This window comes from Chaetura pelagica, unplaced genomic scaffold (assembly GCF_000747805.2).
Source record: "Chaetura pelagica isolate M959 unplaced genomic scaffold, ChaPel_1.0 scaffold189, whole genome shotgun sequence".
In the NCBI taxonomy this organism is placed as follows: domain Eukaryota; kingdom Metazoa; phylum Chordata; class Aves; order Apodiformes; family Apodidae; genus Chaetura; species Chaetura pelagica.
This window is the reverse complement of record NW_009970716.1, coordinates 82,740-108,466: the sequence shown is the minus strand read 5'-3', so window position 1 is coordinate 108,466 and position 25,727 is coordinate 82,740. Positions and strand designations below refer to the sequence as shown.

Sequence of the window (25,727 nt, the reverse complement as noted above, 5' to 3'; positions counted from 1 at the left end):
GGGCGCTGACCCGAGCATGCACCCCCTTATCGCGGCTGTAACGCCCGGTGCCCGTAGCCCTCACAGCTTCAGCTGCGTTCTCTGCGTGTGACAGGGCTCACGGAAAGCAAGGACTGCAGGTTCAAAGTCATCACAGGACCATAGGATTGGTTTTGGTTGGAAAAGGCCTTTAAGATCAAGTCCGGTTGTTAACCCAGCACTGCCAAATCCACCCCTAATCCACGTCCCTAAGCACCACATCTACCTATCTTTTAAATACCTTCAGGGATGCTGACTCAACCATCTCTCTGGGCAGCCTTTCCAGTGCCTGACAACCCCTTCAGTAAATACATGTTTCCTAACATTCAATCTAAACCTCCCCTGGCACAACTTGAGACCGTTTCCTTGTCCTATTTCTTTTTACTCTGGAGAAGATACCAGCCACCTCACTACAGCCTCCTTTCAGGGACTTGTAAGGAGTGATAAGGTTTCCCCTCAGTCTCCTTTTCTCCAGGTTAAACCACCGCAGTTCTCTGGTAAGACTTGCGATCTCTACCCTTTACCAGCTTGGTTTCCTTCCTTTGGACATACTCCAGCACCTCAGTGTCCTTGTAGTGAGTGGGCCATAGCTAAACACGGTGTTTGTTTGGGGTGATATTTGAACTGTATTGATTGACTCTGGATCAGAAAAGTATTTGATGGTAGAAGACCAGCAGATTGAAGGACCACGGGTGAGGGTGTGCTTAGAAGGAATTGCCTGTGGCCTGAGAACAATCAGGGAAAGGTGAGGGAAAAGGACGTTGAAAGTGAGAACAGGGTCATCCAGCTTCCTCTTCCACGTGGGAAACCTGTCAGAGCTGAGAGGCTGCTGCAAGACAGCACAGCTGCAGAACTGCTTTGGGAGAGGAGAAGCAGGCATGACCAAAGGGTTTTGAGTGTGGGTGAAGAGAAGGCTACAGATGGATGTAATGGGGTGCATGGAGGAGGATAAGGTAACGGAAGAGACTGAGGAAGCAAATAAACAGAAGCAGTAGAGAAGACATAAAATAAGGGAAAGCTGAGATGAAGGAAACTGAGCTTTGACAATTGAGAATTTTTTCAGTGGAAAATCTTAACAACATTCTCACTCTTGTGTCTCGAGATTTCTTTAGCTTCAGGACACTGATAATTGATTTAGTCATGAGCCTGTGACCACCTACTGTGTGCTGCAGTTGGTGAGAAATGGTGCTGAGCGGGGACACAGCATTTTCAAGGGCAGTCAGTACTTTTTTTATTCTTTGTGTTATGTAGAAGTTACAGCATGTTAATAACCAGTGTAACTCTCTACAGGATTCCTGGCAATGGACAGTTTTAAGCAGGAGTTTGAGGGTAGCTTGTAAAGCTGTCACAAAGTGCAGGACACCGAAGGAGGAAGAGCAGAGGCACAAATGTTAAAATCTTCCAAAGGGATGGTAAAGGTAGGCCTTAGGAGGGCTGAGCAACAGTTGGAGCTGAAGTCTCTGTAAGTGAGGTGAGGGTAGTATGTGAGGTCTTGGGAAATGAAGATGAGCTGCTTCAGGCTGCCATTGTGGAGGAGAAGGAACTGGCAGATGGAAGCACCATGGGCGTTATGTCTGTGTAATGAGCTGGAAAAATGCACCACTCCAAAGGTGGTGTTATGCTGGAGGTCAGAGGGGTGAGACTGCTCCTTGAGGCCAAAGGAAAGCATGTTGCAGCAATCAAAATGCAAGCTGGCAGGGGAATGGAGGGGAGTTCTTACCTGTTTTGGAAGCTTGTAAAAACCATATGGAGCCATTAAAGCCTGAAAACCTAGAGGGTAATCTATAAAGATGGTGCATGGGTAATGGGTAAAGATTAAGGAAGCAGGTACAAAGTGTAGGTTCTCCTGGCACGCAGTAGCATCCGGGACAGATTAACCCCTTCAACTCCTTTTCAGAATTGTATTTGCTGAAAGTGGTGTAGTTTTACTGTTCTGTTGTTTCCTAGGTGTAATGCTGGATTTTGCCAATTCTTCAGTGGTATCTGTTTCAGTTGGCAACTCTTAAAAATGAGATTAAATGGCATGGAGGCCTCATGTGGCTGTTAGCAACAGTGAGATAATAGCCTGATATGTATTATTTAAGCTAAAAAGGAAGATGAGATTTTCAACTAATAAATTTTTTCATTCAACAATCTCCTGTCATTATTTTTAAAACTCTGTGTTGAAAAATTTTAACACAGACCCACAATTATTAGGATTCTCCCTTTAGACATATTTGTGGTTGCATCTTCTTGATGAATGGGGAAAGGAGTAAAGTTTTCTCAAGCAGTGAGATAATTGGGTGGTACAAGTTCTGATGTCTGCTTTGTTTGCCTGTTAACGATGTGAACCTTTTAAAGATGAGTATTCTAGCAGATGCAGTAAGAAAAGTTTGTGAAGATATAATTTTAGGGGAAAAAAAGTAATGATCATAACAAAAATAATTTTAAGTAAGAAATCCCAGGCAGATGTATTAATACACATGAATTTACAGATTAACTCCTGTGATCAGAATCTGAACCGATGCTGTGAAATAATAGAACTGAACTCTCAGATTCAAGGGCAGCTCTTCACAATCCTCAATGAAACATCTCGAGAAGGTAAATCAGTGCCTTGTCTTACTCCTAACACATTTCGCACACATCATCTTTACAAGCTCTGGTTCTTCCTGTAAGTGTTCTCACAATTTCTTAATGTATGTATTTTCTTAGGTGGGCATTATGCAGGTATGGAAACAATAAAAACTCGTCTCCTGCCATGGCTAGGCACTTCCTGTGCTGCTTCTGGAAGGCTCTTTGAAACCAGCTCCTCTCTCATTCAGGTATGTAGGAACATTTTTTTAAGGGTGTAGAACGGTATGAATAGGTAACTGCAGGGGGAGCTTTGCTGACTTTCTGTTAATAATAGCCTTCCTCCCTGATTTTGCTGAATGTGGTATGACCTTAGTTGCTTATGGAGGAAACTATGCTATTTCTCTGTCTCATCTTACATTCAAGCAAAATCAAAGACGTTTTTGATTTAATTAGTCATTAAAGTTTCTTTTGACATTCTACAGCTTATGCCGTCTCACAATAGTGAGCGACGATATGGAAAAATTTGCTTTGTAAAATAAGCTATGTTCTTGCACTGCTATTCCTTTCCTTTTCCTTTTCTGCTACATTTACATTTGCAAAGAGATCAGAGAAGTATTTATGCTGCATATCTATTAGTAAAAACCTGACACTGTGTGAAGATACATGTGTAAGCTGAAGTTGTGTATAAATCTCAGGCATTTATCTGTGAGCTCCCCTTATTTTGTTGAAGAAAAAAAATATCTTTGTTTAGTATCTGACCATTATAGTATCTCCAGAAGAGGGAGGGGGAAAAGAAGTACTTATGTCCATCATGATGCCATCACGTGCCTGACTTGATGCTTGGAGTTAATATGTATTTGGTATTTGCTGAAGAAGTTGTAGTACTAACAGTTTAGCAGAAAGACAGGTCTGCTGTGGCTTTGTGCTTTGAAAGAAAATAAGAGCATTTGTTGATGCAGACTAGATGAAGATATTGAAGATGTTGAGATTTGACACTTATGATTCCATGTTGTCTGACTTCTCATTTTTACACTTGTGTAAAAATCTTTCACAATTAAAATAAGGACAAATAAAAAGTAATATCCCTTGAGAGGTGGATTCTAGTGTATTGCAGGAGTAGAGTTTTGCCAAAAACCCTCAACATTTAAAATAATGATTTTACTAAATGACAGCATACTTAATACACCTGTTATGGATTTGTCACTGCACGTGACATTCTGAATTTAAAGAAAAGCCTACTGCATGGTTGCTTATTTAATTATGGTAGTATCAGGCAAATATATATGATATTAAACACAGAGCTTCATGTCAAAAAACTTTACTTGAGTTAGTGATACAGTCAGTCAGAGGATGTCTGACAGGAAGAAAAAAAAAGCAACATATCTGCAAGAACTCTTTCATCAGAAGATGTATATACAGGTAGTAAATCTGCATATGCAGATCTTCTACATTCTTTATCATGAGGTCTGAAGGAAATTAATATTTTTCATGTAGAAAGCACACAACTGCTTTTGTTTTCAGTTACTTAAAACATGGTCTTTACTAAAATGTTTAGAAACACGTCTGCTGATCACGCTATACTACATTGCTGAAGGTTTATGTAAGGTTGAACATCCTAGCAGCATGGGTTTTTGTTTTGTTGAAGGATTCAATTGAGAAAGAGAAGCAGTTGAGAGAGCTGGATATCAATCACACTTGTCTACTGCAAGAGCTGCAGGAAGAACTGACTTCAACTCGCCTACAGCTCAACCGTGTGCAACAAGAGTAGGGGAATTAACTATGATTCTTTTTGTCTGTTTTTTGTTTTTCAACAAGCCATGTTTTTCTCTTGACACCTAAATACTGATGGCGATTTGTAAGTATTGGATTTCTGGCTTAAAATAAGAGCTTCAAAATACATCTAGGCTCTGGATTGTCTGTGTGTATCCAAAGTGGGGTACAAATGATGGTCATGCATGCATTCATAAATTAACTTGGTAGATTTTGCTTCTGGCAGAGGAGTTGAAAAACATGCCAGTATTCTAGATGAAAGGGTTTTGTGTTGCGCATGAGCATCCCAGTGGGATTACAGTGAATGAACCGCTGCATGCTGAGCAAACCTTGATAAAAATCAGTTGAATAGCTGTATTGCAACACTTTTTGAAGGACCTACAACATGTCGTAATTAGTCATAGTATGTAATCCATATGTGAGCATCTAAGAAGACCAAAACCTGCTGTAGTAAGATGGAGGAAGAAAAAGAGACAAATTTTCAAGTAAGTGACTAGACTGAACTGCTTTTGTCCAGTTGTATGGGACACATTTTGTGGACCTCTGTAGTCCCAAATAGTGTTAATTGCTTCAGAAACAAATTCGTGCAGCTAGTGCCAGTTCCAGTGCAGTTTCAGAAGTAGCTCCAAGTGACAGATACTTTATCGTGCATACTACTAGCATGAGAACAATCAATATTCACCTTCTTTGGGTCAGTACAATAAGTTATTTAATTTAATACTCTTACTAAGTGATTGCAAGAATATCAGGTTCTCGGAACTTCAAAGTGCTTAAGCTAGATTACAGGAAAGGGGCTTGATAGAATGTTTCATCCTGTATCCTAATCTTGCGGGTATTTCCTGCTTTCATTGAACTGTAGAATCACAGAATGGTTTGGGTTAGAAGGGACAGCCAAAGGTTGTCTAGTCCAACCACTCTGCAGCTGGCAGGGACATCTGCCAGTAGAGCAGGTTGCTCAAAGACCCATCCAGCCTGACCTTGAGCACTTCCAGGGTTGGGACACCCAAACTTCTCAGGGCAACCTGTTCCAGTGTCTCACCACCCTCATTGTAAAGACTTTCTTTCTTATATCTAATCTAAATATTTTATCTTTTTTTTTAGTCTAGAGCAAAAACCCCTTGTCCTATTGCTAGGACAGAAGTAAAAAAGTAAGGTCTCTCTCCATCTTTCATATAAGCCTCCTATAAGTACTGAAAGGCTGCAAAAATGTCTCCTTGAAGCTTTCTCTTCTCCAAGTTAAACAACCCCAACTCTTTCAGCCTTTCTTCCAAGGATAGTTGTTCCAACCCTCATATTATTTTGTGGCAATCCTCTGGACCTGCTTTAAGATTTTCATGTCTTTTTTGTAGTGTGGACCCTGGAGCTGGACACACTACCCCAGGAGGGGTCTCACAAAAGGGGAGTAGAGGGAGAAAATCACCTCCCTTGACCTGCTGGCCATGCTTCTTTTTATGCAGTTCACAATACGGTTGGCTTTCTGGGCTGGCAATGTACCAGCCCATTTTTAATTTTTCATCTATTGCTACCTCCAAGTCCTTCTCCATAGGTCTGCTCTTAATCAATTTTTGACACCAGTCTGTGCTGATACTGGTGATTGCCCTGACCCATGTGCATAATCTTGCACTTGGCGTGTTGAATTTCATGAGATTCACTCCTCAAGCATGTCAAGGTCCCTCTTAATGGCATCTGTTCTCTCAAGAGTATCAACTGCAGTGCTCAGCTTGGTGTCATCCACAAACCTGCTGAAGGTGCACTCAATCCTGCTGTCGATTTCATTAATAAAGATATAGATCAGTACCAGTCCCAATAACAGATGGCTGAGGGACACTGCTTGTCACTGATCTCCATTTGGACATTGAACTATTGACTGCAACTCTTTGGGCTTGGCCATCCAGCCAATTCCATATCCATCAATTAGTCCATACATCAAATCTATACCTCTCCAATTTAGAGACAAGTATGTTGTGTGGAACTGTGTCAAAGATATTACAGAAGGCAAGGGAGATGATATTGTTTGGTCTTCCCTTATTCATTAACATGTATTAGCATCTTTGTCTCATCTTGGATGAATGCAAGTATTCCAGTTTTTCACTATCAAAACAGTCAGTCAGCCTTGATTAGTTAAAGATCAGTGCATCCCCCTGTAAAGAAGATAAGAGGATAAAAAAATCTTGTGATCTTGTGGTATATATTAAGTACCAAAAGTGACAAGGTAGGTACCAGAGAAGCACCCCATGTTGTCTGGAGGAAGGGAAAGGTTTTTTGTTTATTCTTCACATTTCAACTGGTTTGCCAGAATTAGGTAATCTTGCAAAATAATTCAAGCTTGGAAGGTTTAAAAAGCAAAGGAGTTTGTTTTCTGTTGATATTTCTAACTGTAGAGAAGAGTTATAGGAGACTGATGGATCTTATTAACATATATACCTGAAGGAACAGTGCAAAGAAGATAGATCCTGGCTATTTCCAGCGGTGCCCAGTTAGAGGATGAGAGGCAGTGGATACCACTGGAACACAGGAGGTTACCTCTCAACATCAAGAAACATTTTCTGACTAGGAGGTGGACTGAGCACTGGCATTGGTTGCCCAGAGGGACTGTGGAGTCTCCAACCTTGGAGATATTAAAAAGCTGTTGTGGGAAACTGACTCTGCATGGTCCTGCTTGAGCAGGGAGGTTGGACTAGATGACCTTCAGAGGTCCTTTCCAACCTCAACTGTTCTGTGGTTCAGGTATATACAGAGGTTGGTTTAGGGGTGAGGCTTGTCATCCTAGTCTCCTGTGTGGATAGAAAGAGATTATTTAATGAGCTGGAGAAAAGTGTTGGATAGTTAAGGTGAGAAGTACAAGGGAAGTTATTCACTAGTACAGATTGCAGTTATTGTGGGGCAGTTTGCATTACAAGAAAAAGTAATTTTTTATATTCCTGTTAGAAGTGAGAAATTGGTAATAAAGTTTTTGGACAGTTTTTGGGTGGCATTTCTCCCTGCAGTCAGGTCAGAGAGGTGCTGGGTGTGGTTTGCAAAGGTAGAAGACTGGAAGGTGGAGGGTTGGGAAGAGGTAATTCATAGGTGAAGATGTGTGAAGGTTTCAGAACTAATCCTTTCAGGGTGACGCAGTAGGGAGCCGTGATTGTGTAGTTATTGGTAGGCAGGGGGCAAGTGCAGGAAAAAGAGAATTAATGTCCCAAGACATCTATGGACAGTGAAGTCATTCCGAATGCTGTAAGTTGTTGAAATTGATGGAGAAAATGTACTTGAGTCTTAATTAAAAATAATGGGTTGTAGCAAAATAATTCTATTATCAGAATGCAACTTCTTATCAGCTCTTTGTGTGCTGATAGTCTGCACAAAGCCCACTGTGATTGTTTTCATATGTTACATTTGCATGGACTTGGTCTGCTTAAACAGTCAGTTTGTCATATGAAATTCTCTGGTAGAATCTCTGCCTTTACCATGAAGGTTATTAATTTTTCTTGCAGTCTGGCAAAAACCCAGTTGGCTCTTGAAGATGCAAAGACCAAATCCGCCTCTACTCTTTTGGCAGCAGAAGATGAAATTATTCAGCTAAAAGCAGCGTAAGAAAAATTGAATCTTGGGGTATTTGTGGCAGACAGTCAGCATGCAGAGACACAGTCTGTCGTTTACCTGAGCAGGTTCTGTTTATGCTACACTGTCTTATGCTAGAGCAAAAAGTAGGTCTAGCTTTTTAGCATCCTGTAAGTTTGTTTCTTGGTGCTATATATAGAGAGAATTAGCATAAGTAGATCCATGTGAGAAGATCCCTGGTGGCTGAACTTCTATACTTTTTTTCATTAGGAGAGAGGAATCATAGAATCACAGAATGGTTTGGGTTGAAAGGGACCTTAAAGATCATCTAGTTTCACCCCGCCTACATGGGCAAGGACACCTCCCACTAGATCAGGTTGCCAGAGTCTGATCCAGCCTGGCCTTGGAACACTTTGAGGGATGGGGCTTCCACAACTTCCCTGAAACTAGCAGCTTGATTACATTTGAATCTGGGAGATGAAGTTAAAGAGGAGAGAACCATGTTCTAAATATAGCTGGAAACCATTTTTTGCAATTTGCTATGATGCTCTTGGAAGTAGCATGTGTGCTAAATAAAAGAGACTTCAGTCTGTCTGTCTTAAGATAAAATTCTTTATGTCGCTTTTTCTGGTAGACTATTTTTGCCAAATCCCTTTGCCAATCTGCACAGACCTAGTGGCAACTGGTAATGTCAATATCTCTGGTTTAAAAATGTTTTATGAGTTTCTACGTGTGTTTGCTCCTATGTGGGAAGTTAATTTGGATTAGTTAGGGTGCAGCCACCTTTCCATTTGAACACAGAAGCAGCAGTAATTCTACACTCTTATGAAATGTACCTCATGTCTTTTGTTTTTGTTGGGGTGTTTTGTTTTTGTGTGTATTATATTATCAGAAAAGAATACAAAAATAGTTGAAATTACTTCCAATATCAAGTGAATTCTGACATTTCAGCAACAGAAATACAGTAATACTTTTTAAATAAATGTGTGCAGCCTTTCAGTTAAATGACATTGCTGCTCTTAAAAATGGAGGAAGCTTGACTTTGCTGCTTAAACTGCAGAAAAGGATATAAATATCCGCAAGTTTATCTTTCTTCTTAGGGCAACTATGAAGATGAGAGAACAAAAAAAAATCTTAGGCCATTAGAGTTTCTACTTCCAATATCAAGTTGAATATCACTTGTTCATCTCTGGATGTTTATCACTGCTTCTAGAATAATGTTAGCTGACAGATGTCATCCATGGACTTTCCTAGCAAGTGTTTCACTTTGGATTTTAATTTTTTGGATGGCTACCTGGGTAATAAACTTATATTCCCATAAAATAGGCTCTTCTGATTTGTTGGGTGAAAAAGATATAACCTGACTGCTGTCTTCTCAGTTAAAACTATTAGGAAGAAAGCGTCTCACCATTCACATGTATACTTCTTAATGCAGACTGGGCAGAAATTCATGTTGCCATCTGTACTAGTGAAAAAGAATAAAACATTCCTATCTTGTGAATTCAGGAATTCTGTAATCTCCACATACCTATGGTACATGTTGACTCTCAGTTTAGTTGGCACTCTGCATTTGCATCTTCTGCCTGGATGTTCCACTTTTGATTAAAGCAAAGGTGCCATTTTTCATGTTCTGTGAATAGTTATTTTCAAAATTTGAACCCTTTTAGATGGATGAAATCAGATTTGCCTGTTCACCTGCTTATTGAAACCAGAATCCTTCTAAAAGTAGAGAAAGTGAGATCAGGACTAATCTGTGGCACTTAGGGCAGGACTATATATTTTTTTTTTTTAGTGTAAGGAACAGTTTGCCAGATGTGTCCTTTGCAACTTGGTCTGTAAACTTGTTTCTTGAGACTTTTAAAAATATCTGATGATCTCATTCCCCTTGTCTATAGTCTCTCTGTCTTGCATACTGAAAGCATTTTTTGAACACATTTTTGTCTTCTGGGCTGTTACAGCAGATTACCTGTGGTCCTCTCAGTCAGCCTTCTCTTTAAACAGTCAGAACAGGAAGCCTGTTAATTGAGAAACATTTCACCTTTCCTTGGTTCAGAGACTCAAAAATCTCAGTGGAGTCCTTCAGTAAAGAAAAGGAGGGACTGAAGGCATCCAAAATTAGTAGAAAGTAGAAAACCTTTTTTTTTTTTCCTTCTTTTCAAAAGAGGAAAATTACAGTAATATCTATGTTAGGAGGGTAAGAAGAGATGTTGGGATACTTTCTAACATGAAGGAAGAGTAAGAGCAGAGGATAAACTTGCTTTAATGGTAGTCCACCAGTGTTTACTGTTTCTCTTAGGGAGAGCAGAAGAGAAATCATTAACTTTTCACGTTACTTGAAAACATCACTGGTGATGATGAACCTGACATAAGAAAACACCTAGTCTTAAACTGCAGGACAGAAAAGGGATCTGGTTTAGTTAATGTCTTAAATATGAGAAAGAAATCAGTTTTTTTTCTTAGACCTCATAGTCTGAACTAGTGCAAGGACACAAAATGTTAACCAGTCATCTCTCCTCTTAAAGTGCAGTGTATCCAGTCTCCTGCCACAGTACACTTTTACATTTTAAAGCATAATTTAGAGTATGCTTTGGTGAATGCTTTTTTTTAAACTCTTGATTTCCCTGTATTTCAGTATATGGAGCTTGCTCAAGATTTCTCTTTTTCTGTTATTTTTGTTTGATTATGAAGATTAATTGATAGATGGTTTGCATTGATAGAAGGACACCTTGTGACTGATGTTATTATGTGTGGTTAAGACTGAAGACTTCCTGTGCCCAAGAGAAGGATGCCCTGAAGAAGTTAGATCGTCTGAATGACTATGAGCAGCAGATTCAGATACTGCGGGATGAGATTTCTATCCTGGATGCCCAAAAGTCTGTTCTCCGGAGCAGGTAGAGGCATTATTCAGGGAAGTTGCTGAATCAGAGAAATTGTTCATGTTGAACAACATGAATTCCCTCTTCCTTTTAAATTGAACTATAAACAAAAGCGAAGTTTTTGTACTTTGTTAGGAAGGAACATAAACTCTTTAACTAACTTTTCTCACTGCCCAAATGATTTAATTTCAGGCAGCTATGTTTATTTAGTTTCTGGCAAAACAGCAAAGAGAGCAGCTTTACAAAATACAACTAAAGCAATTGTATGAGATAAAAAGATAGGGTTAGGGTTTGTTGTGTGTTTTGTTTTGTTTATAAGTCCTCTTTGAATACCATTGCAGGGCACAACTTGTTTGTTATGCTCTCACTTGCTTAACTTTACAACTCTTCAGTGTTACTTAAAGAGGCACAAATCTCCAAAGTATTACTAGTTTAAAGTGTATTTCCCCAGAACGAAGTGCTTGGCTGTACACACTGTAGGAATTACTTTAATTTTATTGTTCAAGCTCTAGCCCATACAATGCATTGCCACGAATGTCTTCACTTTAGACTGAGCAGCTGCAGCTTTACTGCGTTCATTATGTTGGCTCAAAATCTCAGCGTACCCTGATAATAATGAAATCAACACAAAGGTCTGTGCACAAGGCAAAAGCACCTGAGGCTGGTGAAGTGCTTTCATGCTTCTTACGTGTCTGCCCTAGGATCGCACGGAGCCGCTCTCCGTCCCCGACGAGCAGGTCGCTGAGCCCGCTGCGCCTGCGGAGCTGCTCCCCCGGCCGCGCCAGGCGCACCAACGCCTCCCGGCGCAGCGGCCTGCTCGCTCGCTTTGGGGACATCTATGCTGAGGAACGTCTGGATGCAGAGACCCTTCTGAGGACGTACATCAGTGACATTGAGATGGTGCGGAGGATAATATACATTGCAGCTGTGGTAAGAAAAAAAGAGTTCTTGTTTTACAGACCAGAAATGTTTTGTAAAATATTATGGCTGGATTGTATTAAATTAGTGTGTGAATTAGTATTTCTGTGACGTACTGAGAAGAAAATGAATTTTTTTCCCTTTTGATTTTGCTTTCTTTCCACTTTTACACTGTGCTCTCAATTTAGTGTCCTTTTCTGACTGTCCAGTCCCAACGGTAGAAAAGGGTCAGCAACCTCCCTTTTACGTGCTAAAAGGGGCACGTAAGAATGAAGGGCTCTGAAAGGCAGATGGTTCTGAGCAGTACTACCTCATTTAGATGAGTTCTTTTGGGAATACTACATTTTAGAAAGCTAAAGATCTTTCCATGTTATGCTTCCCTCTTGCATTTAGCAATGTTCTTTTCTAGTTTTATTGAGTCTCTTGAAATTACCTAGATACCTCACAGTTGCTATGAGTTCAGTCTGAAGAAATTTGTTTTCATTTTTCTGTACTTAATCTCTTTTCCATGAAGTTGGTGCAGTACCTACCTATGTCAGAGAGGCAATATGTCTTTAATGTGTGCAAACCCAAGCACATTTAACTTACTGAAGTTTTTTCTCACAAGTGTAATTCAGTTTACACTCTCCAGTTCAGCCTTTCTTCCCAACAGACAAGAGGTGCTCCTGTCTGACATGTTAGGCTGTGGCACATAAAATGCTATTACTGAATTCTGCTCTTGATATCTTTGAATGTGATTCCACTGATTGTGGGTGTGTGATGGAATCCTAAATAAAAATAGAAGGTTAGGTGGGAAGCTTTTCAATCCTGTCTTCTGCAGATAAATCACACTTGATGTAATCAGAGAAGTCCTCCCAGATGAGTGCTATTTTTAACTTTCACTTTTACAGCAGCGTTTTATGTTCCTCCATAAAATGATGATACTAACTAACTTCATGCTCTCAGATGATTTATAAAAAATTAATCTCAGTCTCCTGGATTTAACTAGATGTTCTGTACATTTTCAGGAGTCTTTTCATGCAGCAAAGATGGCCTACAGGCAGTTCAAAATACGTGTAAGAGAAACTCTGTCTTTGGGTCACTCAGGGCCTGAGTCACTTGAAGATGCTGTCCTGGATTATATAGTTCGCCATGAGGATCTGTATGACGTTCAAGCCAGTGTCAATGTAAGTCAAGGGCAGCAGGGAAGGGACATGGTGATCTATTTGAGTAGCTAATAAATTCAGAGAGTGTAGACTAGAATTGCACTGTAACCTTAAGGAGGAAGAAAGTTTATTGCATGGATTTTAAGTCTTGTAGGAGTTTATTTTCCAAAATAATATTGTGGTGTGGCCCAGTTATCACTTGTTTTATTTACCTGTGACTAGAAAGTCTTTGCCAGAATTATATTTTTTGGCAAGATACAGTGTAATTTTCTCAGTTAAATAAATATAAACTAATTTCTCAAATTCTGTGCTCCACTCTAAACCATCTTAAAAAAAAAAGAAAAGAAAAAGGAATCTCATTGTCAATGATGTATCTAATTTTATTTCTAAAATAATAGCACATTCTTTCTGAAGATAGTATATGCTATAATAGCCTAATACAACACTGCTGGGGACTGAAGGGATTTCCATACTTGCCCATGAATAAAAGTGTTACTGAGCTCAAGTTACTCAATTGTGTTTATTTTCAGGAAGTAATTCGCTGCATGAACATCAACCCAAAGATTTCATTTCCACCAGAAATTGATTTCATTGTGATCAGCACTTTGATTCGAGAGTTGTGCCGTGTGGCTTTTTCAATGCAGACACTTATTCCTCCTCTTGATATTGCCTTTAGTACTGATGGAGAACTTTTCAGTGAGACCAAGTAAGAACTCTTTATTTTCATTTGGATTTTTGCTACTAATGCCTTAGGTTGTTCAGTCTACTTTTTCCTAATTCATATCAAGGTTTAAGATTGATGCTAGGCAATAACATGGGGCAAATATTCTGGGTCTGTAGTGGGTTTGGTATGCCTTTAAGGTTAGTGATGGTATATAAATGTCAGGATGTGGACCAGTGTTAACAGCTTTATTTTTAATGAACAGCAGAGCAATTTTCTGGATAAACTTCAGTCTCCAGAGCATATTCAATTTATCCTTTAAGAGGAAATTATAATCAGCTTTCCTTTCCCGATTTAGTCTCTGTCTGCCTCCAGTGTTTATAAAATATTTGTGTCTTTGTTCCTCCTTTCTGACCCATTCTGTAAAGGTCAAGTTTATTGAGGTCTGACAATGGGTGTTACGTTGTAACCAGAATCATCAATATGTGTACTTTGACCTCCAGGCTATGGCTGCTGTACAGCATACGGGTCTTAGTACACTCCCATCTCTTCTGGTTTGGACCTGAGCAAAAAGAAAAATGCCCTTTAAAAGTGGTAATTTTGTTTAAAAAATGCACACAATAATAGAGTTTTTCTTCTATCCATAGGGTCAGGGCTGGCTGGTTTATTAGTTGGCAGAGAACTGTAGGGTACTTCCATGCCTTTGAGAAAACTAATGGGACTGATAGCTCAAAAAAATTGCTCTCAAAAGCAAGAAAAGCCACACCAATAAGCAAGTTTCTAAAAATAATTTGAAATAGAATGGAACTCAGTTGGGGAAGAGCTAGAGAAACCAAGAAGAGAAACAGAGAAAAGTAGCCCTTCAACAGGAAAGTCTAGAGTCATCCCTGACTGCTTAATGACCCTGTCCAAACACCAGGCAATTGGCTGTTTGATACTCAAAGCTATTGGCTGAAGTAAGACAGCAATGCTGTGCTATAGTCTTGGAATGCTTTCTCCACTTATGATGTGTGTGACCCTCAAAAAACAGGTGTATGTGTTTCTATGTGCTGCTGTGGGAGATGTCTATGCCCAGATTTATCCACCTATATGGATGCAGATGTGACATACATATGTTTACATGTATCGCATATATACAGAGATGGACCAAAATTTGTAGAAATTAAAACAGCTCTGTTAGTTATATGTGATATCATTCTATAAAAGGGCTGGCCAAGCCTCATTGTATCCTAATCCTTCCTGGTATTCTACTTTTAATTAGCATTGATGACTGGAAGTATCATGTTTATCTTTTGGCACTTACATGCAGACATTTCTTGTGCTCTGTGTTTCAACAGGTACCATCGTAGTTTGGACTCTGATTTCACAGCTGTCTTGGTGGCATATCATGTATGGCCTGCTCTCATGGAAAATAATGTCGTGGTGTTGAGGGGAGAGGCAGTCACAAAAAGGGGAATTCTGGTATGTACTTTTGTTAAGTAATACCTTAAGGGAAGTAATTAAACACTGTTTTAAAATTTAAAAGATAAGATCCTGATTGCTCCCTGTGTGGCTGGAGCTGTCCATACCAATATCAGTTAGGTTTTAGTGCCTCATCCTGTATTCAGGATTGATGGTTCCATTTGCCTCAATGTGTTCGTTACGCAGATGTATGATTGTTGACAGAGCTTGTTGATCCAAGCCTTGTCTCAATCATGGCAAGCCTGCTTGCTGAGTCTGTCTTTATTAAATGCCCTCTTTCAAAAGGGGTTTGTCAAACTTTTCTCTTGTAGTGCTGTCGCAGAAGTAGAAGTAAAAGTAGAAGTAGAAGCTGCAGTCGTAACAGCAGTCCTCTTCGATGTCGTCATGTAAGCCCCAGCTGAATGCTTGTAGTATAAACAGCATCAAGTATTTTAAGCTCAGAATGTAGGCAACGTTTTAAAAATGCTGTTGTGCCACATGTTCATTCTAACATTGGGAATAAGTGCCTTTGCTGGATCTGGAATGAGGTGAAGCTGAACTGGCAGGTAGTTATTATCAGTGGAGATACTGTATGTGAAGTAGATCACAGTTAAATTCTCAGAAGTATTATCTGGATTTCAGAATGCATTCCCCCTACTTTGTCTTGCTTCTGTACCCTTCTGAATAACTGATTGCATCATCTGGAACTGTTTTAGTCATCTTGCAGTACATGTACAGCATATGGCCTGTGCCTTCTGAAATTAGTGATCTAAATTTACCCTCTGCTGCCTCAAAGGAGCAGAAAATCAGTGTAGGAGGGAAGAACTGAGGTGATACTAATAAGATAAGTGAAACCTTAGCAGAGTTCTGCATATGATGTAATTACAAAATATTTTAAATTATTTCAGTAAGAATCATATGTCTCTTTCTAGCTGTTAGCCCATCTTATTAAGTTGTCATAGATGCCCTCAACTGAAAATGTGAACACTGAAAATGTGAGGGGCTTTGAGTAAGACTCACTTTTTTTGCCTGAGTGCAGGTGTAAAAGAGAAAGTTGTTAAATTTGACTTTGTAGCAGTGGAGCTGCACAGATAGAGTAACAGGTGCAAATTTTCAGAATGTTGATGGCTCCCCAGGTGACTTTGTTGGGTACAGTAGCACATCTGAGTTTCCTTTTCTGTTTGTCTTGCAGTTGTCTCGAAGCTGCAGTCCTTCACTGAGGAGTGGAAGCCCAAGTAAGTGGGCATATTAGGTCATAATGACTCATGGTTTTCACATGGACGAGTGAGGAAAGAGTCAAAATAACATGCTGAAAGTCTTTGACTCTAAAATACTTGTTCAAGTTTTATTTTTAAAGTGGGTAGCCCATTTCTTTTCTGTGTGTGGAAAAAGGCTGAAATTTCCGACTAGGAGATCTTGTTTTTCACTATTCAGACCACTTGAAAGTGAGTCCTCTCTGCTGGTTGCCTTTATTGTGGTCAGTTCTATAGTAAGTAGAACTTGTTCCCTTACTCACATAAGATACAGCTGCTGGATCCATGCCTTTCAAAGTTCAAAGAGGTAGCTAGGTGGTGATGGTGAAGTGAGGGACTTCAAACAGTATGAATGTGTGCCCATCTTGAAGCTAAACTAATTTAGAGATTCAGAAAAAAACTGTTGTACTGAAATGTGTCTTTTTTTCCAATAGGGCGTTAGCTGAGCCTGTGCCTGTAATTCAGCAGGTCTGGATCCAACAACTTCACTGGTGCCTTTCCTCCTCAGGAGTACCTCAGGTCTCACAATAATGTGAATGGCAATTGTCACGCAAATGGAGTTTGTGTTCAGTGTGGTTTTTAGAATTATAGAAGGTTTATTTACAATTTTAGAAACTAATACAACCCTTCTGATTAAAAAAAAAAAAAGAAAAAAGTGCATGTAATAAAGGATCATATTCATTTGGCAAAATTTGCACAGCACTAAGGAACCCATACTGTAAACCTGCAGATGGAGATAGACTAACTGCTCCTAGAATGTTTTCCACAGATACCAAATGATGCAATTTACCTTGACAGGATGTTTAATATAATCTAAATGGTGAATGTTGCAGAATGTTCGGGTTTGCTGTTACTTGAAAAACATTTCATTAGTTGGGGCTTATTTACAATTTTAGAAAACAGCAGTAATCTTAGAATGTGCCAGTCTCATACTGCATCCTTTTAAATACATCTTTGCAGTAAACTGAATTTTCTAGCTACAATGTAAAAGTTGCATGGAACAGTCCTAAACTAACAATAGTCCAGCAATCCCCAGGACACGTGTATCCTTTAGCAAGGCAGTAATAGTCCTTGTTAAATGTTACTTAGAAGTGAATGTAATAAAAAATTGCAGTTTGGAACTTAAAAGTATATTGAAAGTGTGCCACTGACTATTGGTGAGCTTTGAAATATTTGCTTGATGTGGCCTATTTGGTATAACACTTAATGGGCTTTCATACTAAACTGATAGATCAGTAATTCTTGTGAACACAGTGAAAAAAACATGTCCAGTTATCTCTTAGTGTGGACATTTATTATGTTTTAAGTGAAAAAATTAGAGAACCAAGCAGGATTTATTCTGACACTTTAAATAGTTTGTTCCCCGTGGAAATGTTTATTTTAGTATCAGCATTTTTGGTTTTGAAATAAATGAGAAAGAGAGAAAGAAAGTTGGGAGCAGGAGGTTGGTGGAACCTTCTCATCTAATCTGGTTGGCAGTGAGTGTGGTGCTGATTCAGACTTGTAGGAGGCTGTGGAGATGAGTGGTAAGTTAAAGCAAAAATACAGCCTGGAGAAAGTAAATGTGAAAGCCAAAAAATATCAAAATGCTCCCTAGAAAACATGCCTGTACATCCTCCAGGATTTGAGCCTTTTAACTTTACTTTTATATTGCACGTATATACTGCAGAAGTTTGTCATCCTGTAAAAGTGCCACCAGAATTAAATCAGCTTTATGTTATCTCTCTCAGCTGCCTTTGATTGGTGTTAACTACACAGTGATTTTCTTACTGTAGCATTAAATGGTGAAACTTTGTATTAGAAAAACAAAAAAGCATTTGCTATGGCTTGCAGCTATATTAGCATGTGTTCAGATTGAATGTTTTAAGTTTCAGTACTGTATTCCTCTTAGGCAGGCAGCACACTAGTCAAGGAATTGAAATTTCAGTATACTAAAAAAGTATACTAAAACAAGTATACTGAAGAAATGTACTTTTCATTTTATGGTTGAAAAGTTGGAAGAAAGGTTTGCATAGTTTAAAACAACACATGTATCTGTCACGCTTTTGCTGATCTACAGGTGTGTTGTTTATGTGGAAGCTGTACCTTTCACTGGGTAGGGGGAGCACAGACAGAACACTTGGTGCCATTTTCCTGTTAAGAGACAAAAGCATGAACATAAATGAAGTGGGTCGTGTGTTTATACTTCCTTATGTCTTTGAGAAGGCAACACTTCTTCCTTGGAAAAGCACGGTTCTCAAAGCAATGTTACCTGTTCAAAAGGAAAATGTCAGTGTAAAGATGCTGTTTATCACTGTTAGTATGGCTTCCTGTGACATTCCTTTTTCCTGAAGGGCTTTGGCCTGCATGCAAAAATCTGTTTTAAAATAAAAATTTTATAAAGAGAGATTACTTTAGGCTAATTCCTTCTCTTCACAGTAGCTGGCATTCAGCCTTTTACATCAGTCATGTAAAGCAGATATAACGCATATGTTTATAAACTGCATTCACACCCTTCAGTGAAAACCTCTCTGTGTTGATGATACATGCACCCCTAAAACAGCATAGACAAGACAAACACTTGTTATTTGGAAGCATCATCTTCTATTCATAGAAACCATTTTAGCCTGTGGCTTTTTATACAGTTTACAGTTTTAATGGCTGAATTGTTTTAGTTAATAAAAAATAAATGGAGTTTTAAAAAAGCAACAAGTATTTTCCCAAGTTTTTTCTATCTCCTGGTAAACTGGTTCTCAGGTGAAAAAAAATAGGGCCAACATCATGTTGTAATACTGTATTTAGTGTATGTTGTGCAGACTTAATTTTCCTTGAACCTTTACGTATGTTTCATGTGTCAACCAGAAATTGAATGTTTTATTCTTTAAAAGTACTTGACACAATGCAAGTAAGTGAATAACTACTATTCAAACTGAGGTGACTTGCTTAGATGAGGGCACGTGAAGTACTATCTGGTTCACTGCAAAGTCCTCCCCAAGGCACACTGTTGCTGCCTTAACTTTATCTGGAACATTACACCTCTGCTTAGAAAAGGGAACTTGATTACTCCTACATGCTGCTGTATTTATGGTAGGAATCTACCCAACTAAAACCAGACACAGACAGAGCTGTGTCAGTCCTTTAGTGTACAAATACAATTAGTATTTTCATTTCCAGTCAGTGTATGGTGTATTGGTCAACCTGAAGAGCTTGTGGTTTAAATTAAGGACTGTCTTCAAATTCTTAAGCTAGGAATGAAATTAAGTCAAAGAAATGCATATGAAACTCTGAATTTAACAATCTTCAGGTGATTAATACCAGTTAGTGCCATATGTTTTTCTTACCCACACTGGAATTTCAGGAATGAGTAACTGCAATCTAAATTACATGTCCATTTCCACCTCCAAAGTGGAAAAAAAGTAAATTGGTTATATTGTTAGAGATTTTACACAATAGCAAGCCTAAACTCTTACACTAGCAGGACCTAAGCTGCTCTGAATTTAGCTTAAACCAAATTAAAACAGATGTCAATTGCTGTTATTGCAAATGGACACCTCATGCTAAACCTTAAGGTGACATCTCTATGAGCTTGTGGTCTTTTTTTGTTGATACTGCTGTAAATATACTGGCACTGTTTATTAAGAGTTAACAGACTGTCCATCCTGGGAGTGTTAACCTTGCGAGCACGTGTTTTTCTTAGACTACATGTGTAACGGTCCAGGGAAGCAGTCTGGAGTACAGGAAGACAAAATATGTAGGTGTCAGTTTCTTCTCATTTTATAGTCCTGGTATTCTAAAATATAACTAACTGGTTTTATAATACTGGCAGAAGTGTGCAAATGAGAAATGAAAGTAACATATTGCTGTTTATTCCTGACACTTGGCTTCAATGTTAATGCTGAACCAGCAGCATCATGGAAGCACCAGCCTGAGATTCAGTCCTGAGCATGTCTTGATCCACCGAGTGCCGGCTGCAGGAGGGAACTTGCTATGAATACAGAATCCTGTTTCATTCCTGTTTCTGATTAATATCTATTGTAGGACTCCAAAACTCACCCCCTTTATCAGGGCTTGGGAAAACAGCTGCTGGGATCTACCTGTACTTGCTTACAAAGAAGTGGGTTGACTGGAGCCCAAACAGGGTCACAGCATGTTGTAATTTTGGCGGGAAAGCCCTCAGAGCCTGTGAGGAGCCACAGCAGAACAGTGTGGCAGTAGCAGGAGGTGCCTTTCAGAACAGGCTGGAGCCTGCAGCAGGCATCTGGCTTCTGTTTTAACATCTCCTTTGTCTGACAGGAAGCAGATTGGGGTTACTCAGTTCCCTTCCTCACCAAGGAGCCAACCACGTGGAGCTTGCTGGAAGAAAGGGCCTTGTTCCTGGCAGACTGGCTTCTCACACTGCTTGTGGAAGAAAAAGGTGAATCCTCCTTGGTTTCTGTCTGTCAGATGGATGACATTTTAAATGTAAAGTTTCCCGTGCTCCTTGGTGCATGAAGTGTTGTGTGTTTGTGTTTTGGATTTGCAGAGACTGAAGGAAAAAGCCATTAAAAAGGTAAAAAGGCACAAAATCAAGTAAGATGGACTGAAAATGTCAACAGAAGCAGGGTTGAGGTGTGGCTGGCAATTTGTGTGTGTAGCACACGTGCAGTGGACCTGAGGACTGGTGGCATCTGCTTGACCAGCAAGGCTGCTCCTACTGGACACCTGGGAGCAGCACAGCCCTGCCCTGGGCAGAGTTGGAGCTGGGCTGGGTCCTCTCCTGGCTGCCCGTGGGACCCTCCCGGCAGGACCTGGGCTGTGCTGGGTGCTCTCCTGGCTGCCCGTGGGACCCTCCCGGCAGGACCTGGGCTGTGCTCCAACCCGGTTTGCAGGAGAGCACCTGGGAGCAGAGCAAAAACCTCATGAAACCTTGCCACAGTGCCCAGGAAAGGCTAGTAGGCATTTTAGATGAAAGTTTACAAGCTCGGCTGGGGGAGCCGACTTAAAAAAAAAATAAAAAAAATTAAAAGAAATTTACATTTCTTTTTCTTGAGGAGATGTTTATGTTAAGGCTCCAAGCTCCTTTTCCCACCAGAAGGTACAAAGCAAGGTGTTTCCCACGAGATGGCACTATTGCCTTATGCAAAGAAAGAAAAACAGGTTTTAGCTTCAACACCAGTTTAAAAAGCTGGTTGCAGAAGTGAAGTTTCCAAATAAATGCATAAATATTACAGTTCTGAGCAGTATCAACAGATGTTAAATAGAGAACTAGCTTGCTGATTGATCTGTTGAAGGTTGCTGCCTGATGAGGATGTGAAAAAATCTGGCATATGGGTGGTGAGATGAACATCACTATCGATCCATTATTGGAGAAACTATTTTGGATTTAGGTTTTTGGGGGGTTAATTTTTCAAAATCAGTGTGGCTCTTTAAAGTGATTATATTTACCTGGTCATATTCTGACTGGTCTTCTCAAAAAGTTTTACTTAAAAAAAACAACAAAAACACCAAACTGAAAATCCCTTTGAAAATTAAACACTTTTAATATTTTCCCAGTTTTTAGTGTTTCTAGTTCTTCTCTAGGTCAAGAAAATGTCAGCTTGAAAAATTGCTGCCTTCTGAGTGATTGTTCAGTTGCGATGGCTGACAAGTTGCTCCACAATTCCCTTTGTCTATGACTGAAATAGGTGTTTTCCTAAAAAGTTCGGCAAAGTATCTGAATCAGAAGCATTCTCCCTGCCTTTAGCTGCACCTTCTGTTGATTTTCTAATTTTCTCAGGGTCAATTACATCTTCTGCAGCATCAGGTTAGAGCTGGAAGGAGCCCTACTGTCACAGCAACTCCTCTGGATAATCATGCTCTTAATCTTATTGATTGCTGTTTTCAAAACAAGTTTGTTTTGCATAACACTCTATCTCTTATTGCAGCATTGTTCCAGATTTTCACATCTCTGATGTTTGGAAATATTCTTCTGATTCCCAGCCCAAATTTATACACTTCCAGGCTGTATCTCTTTGTTCTTCTGCCAATGTAATTTTTTATTTTCAGAAGTCCTTGTTCCCTCCTTTGGTATTTGCCCTACTGATGAGAATAATAATATCTTTTCTTAGTTTTTGCTTCTCTAGGCTAAAAAAGCCAAATCTTTCCATCTCCTCTGAAGAGAGAGAGGCTTTTCATTCCCATCTGTTTGAGTGGCCTTGGATATGTTTATGTTTCAACCCATCTTTCTTGAGCACAGATGACACAGAAATGGCATGCAGGATTCAGGACAAGGCCTGACAAGAGCTTTGTATCATACATTTATCATTTCCATTGTGCCATTGTGGCATCTCTGTGGGAAGTGGCTCAATATCTGTGATCATTTAATAAGCTTTACTATCCTCAGTTGTTTCAAGCTAATGAGTCTTTTTTGCCTACAACATGAACTCATCCATATACATTTTTGTGGACTCTTGATTTCCAACTCTGAATGCCTTTCATATAGGTGGCACAATTATTTTAGAAATTCTGAACTCTGGACATCCATTTGCATGCATTCTGTGGCAGTGGTGTCTGTGGATGCCATAATACCATCATGGTTTTCCTCTATTGCTAAAAACTACTGCAGGGCAATGCTGTGCATTAAGCTGCCTGTGTGGAGTTTAACAATGAACCTTACAGAGTTTTAGTAGCAATAAAAGAAGCTGCCTGAAGCTTGATGTTACAAAAGAAAATATCTAATTTAGCTCTGTTTATATCCAGTTGGCCAAGAGAAGAAATAAATGCTGAGTGTCACTATAAACTTGTTGAAATATAGGGTACCATTAAACAGACAGAAGGTTTCTGTCAGCATTAACAGATCAAAATCCTAGAAATTCCTCATGAAAGGAATGTATCCTGTGTACCTGGTGGTTTGCAGCAAGAGCTTAAAGTAAAATTGAAATATTGTATAAGTCATCTAATTCCTTACCTTTGTGATTGATCAATTACATGGCTCTCATTTCTTGAGAAATGCTTTTTTTCTCATCATATTTGTCCATTTCTTAAATTTGCCACAGGCCATCCTAGCAATCTCCACAATACACTTATGTCACTTGTCACAGAAAAAATACCCTTGTCAAAGTATTGTCTGCAATGGTTCTGGATTTGTGCTGTTTCTCTGTAAGTCACGGGCCATCCAGAGGTTTGAATCTGTTCCCTTGGTTGGATGGGACTTCTCCCAGGTTAGGGATGATTTGATGCTATCACTTCATGTCTGAACTATGCAACCAGTAATAGCCAAGCAGGCAATGTGTAGGGGGCTGAAATACCCTGTTAATATATCTAAGTTTCTGTGCACCCATGGGATGCACTTATTGAGCCCATGGTTCTTCCTCCACGTTTTATCTACTATACAGCTCCTAGCTTCTTGCAGACTAAAATCTTCAGGACAGGGACAGTTTCTTACTTCTGCTGGTGCAGCAGGACTGGATTTTGTAGGTGATGTGTCTGCATAGCAGGCACAGCCTGTTACCTGAGATGGCCATGGAAAGACCTTCCTGTTGCACAGCATCAGTTGTTGCTCTCTGTGCCCAGGCACTGTGCAGTTCAAGCAGCTCTGTCATCTAGTATAAATAAAAACAACCCAGGTAGCTGGATGAGTGTTTACATGCACAAATTCCTATGTGTAATACAGGCAGGGAGGGAGGATTAGAGGGAATAAGATCAAAAGCCAGATCACCACTACACAAAAAGCCTCCCTAAATCACCCATGAAACTCAAGGGGCCTTTATGTGTTCCTGCAGGTAGTATTACAATTTTCTCTTATTTTTTAACATGCTTAAAGGTAGTCTCCCCTTATCTTCCCAAAACATGGAGTGTGAGCAGAGAAAGCTGTTCAGAAGGCTCAGCTGAGCCAACATCAGGAGATACTAATTTTTCCCCCCAGCTGTTGTCTAAGAGACTTCTCAGAACCTGGCCTTGTGTTAATACCAGAATAATGAAGGCTTCAAAGAATGGTGAAAGTTGCCTGAGGGAAATTGCTTTTGGCAACTGTTTCTTCTAATTAAAACAGAAATCTGAAAAGCTCCGTCTTTGGGAACAATTAATAAAATGCCAGCACTAGATAAGGTACAGATAATTCTTTGTGCCTATTAACTGCTTTCAACAATTAGCACATATATTGAGCCACATGCAGCCTGACCTTGGCGTGGTAGGACTGAAGAGGTTCTGATTAAAACAAGGGCAGGACCTGTTGTGCGCCCTACTGAGCAGGCCAGTGCTTCCCCACCTTCTTATTAGCAATGATACGAGTAATTAGTAAAGAGTTTCACTACTGAGAGACTCCCAAACTGTCCCCAGGACCCTGCAGTGGGTGTCAGGGGACTTTGGTTGCTTAGGTGCAGCAGCTATAACATCTCTGAAAGCATTTGTGTGGATGGCCAGACAGAAATAAAGAGAATCACAGAATCATAGATCATATTGAAAGAGAGATTCTCCCCCCTGGTTGCAAGGCACCCGTTGCCCCACTGGAGACTTAAATGCTGATCCAGAGTGGTCAAAGACACAGGCATGCAGGAGCTCCAAGCTTTGTTTAGAGCTACTTATTTATCAGCCTATTAAATAATGAGCAGTTGTGATGCCAAATTCCTGAGGAAATCTGTCCTTTTGGCCCCCTGGCAGCCTCAAGCCCTGAGTGCTCCTGTGCCCTCAGTGCAGGGATGAGCTGGGGGCCCTGGGGGAAGCTCTGCACCTGGGGTCTTGGCCAGGGACATCAGAACCTATGTCCATCCTCTGTCCCAGCTCCAGAGGTTGAAGGCACATTAACAAAGTTCCAAGCATGAGCAGCAGACACAATCCACATGTGTACAGGGGGCAGGTGTGTCCCCCTGGAGACACCACACAGCTGGAGACTTTGGGAGGTGCTGCTGGATTTATGGCAGCCAGGCAGTTGGAGATGTGCCCTGGGAGCCCTAAAACCTGAGAGATGGGGGGAGGCATTGAGGATGTCTCTGGAGGACAGCTGTGGAGCCTCACATGGGGAGGGGACATGCTGGAGCCTGTGGGACCCAGATGAGGCAGAAGCAGGCAAAGAGGGGAAGTTTTGAGCCTGTTATCTTCATATGGAGAATCTGCGAGCCAGGGTGTGGGAGAGCTGAGGATGCACATATGCATGCTTGAAAGGGAGAGGGGCAGGGAGCAGCCAGCCTGCTTGTCTCAGAGACAGCAGAGGCAGGGGCCAGGCGATGCCTCCTAAGTAAAATAAACTGCAAGGAGAGTTTCAGACAGTGAAGAGTGAGAGCTGAAGATGACAGATCAGTGCCATTATCCAGGCTGAGGGTGCAGACCTCATGCCCTGAGAACTGAGAGCGTGGGTGTATAAACCAGTGAGTACTTAAGAAAATAAAAGCACAGCAACAAGCTAAAGGAGCCAGTTGGCAAATCCATTCCAAGCAGGGAGAAATGCTACACAGGGGCATCTGCACACAGGGGCATCTGTGTGTAGTATGGAGACCATGCTTTGGGTTTGGCAGCCCCACATGAAGGCCTGTGCTATCCCTGGAAGAACTCAGGTGCCATCCTGTCTTACCACCTGCATTACAGCCCAGGGAGATTCCGTTAAGGCTCAGAGATGTGT

The 25,727-nt window shown here is 40.3% G+C and overlaps 2 protein-coding genes across 2 annotated transcripts in view; one reads left to right on the top strand and one right to left on the bottom strand.

Moving 5' to 3' along the window:
- The window catches only part of SGCB (sarcoglycan, beta (43kDa dystrophin-associated glycoprotein)), an 8,812-nt gene extending 7,038 nt beyond the window's left edge, over positions 1 to 1,774 (bottom strand). Inside the window, exon 1 of the mRNA XM_010006132.1 lies at positions 1,739 to 1,774. Coding sequence (XP_010004434.1) covers positions 1,739 to 1,774 — 36 coding nt within the window. The remainder of the gene's footprint in view (positions 1 to 1,738) is intronic.
- A 706-nt stretch (positions 1,775 to 2,480) lies between these two features.
- SPATA18 (spermatogenesis associated 18) lies at positions 2,481 to 16,159 on the top strand (the record flags this gene model as incomplete). The annotated part of the gene is made up of 11 exons (XM_010006131.1): positions 2,481 to 2,598; positions 2,710 to 2,819; positions 4,217 to 4,335; positions 7,818 to 7,913; positions 10,641 to 10,775; positions 11,462 to 11,690; positions 12,686 to 12,844; positions 13,354 to 13,529; positions 14,822 to 14,945; positions 15,257 to 15,331; positions 16,117 to 16,159. Coding segments are annotated over exons 1-11 (1,384 nt in total), but the record flags the coding sequence as incomplete, so codon positions are not given.
- Positions 16,160 to 25,727: the final 9,568 nt, after the last annotated feature.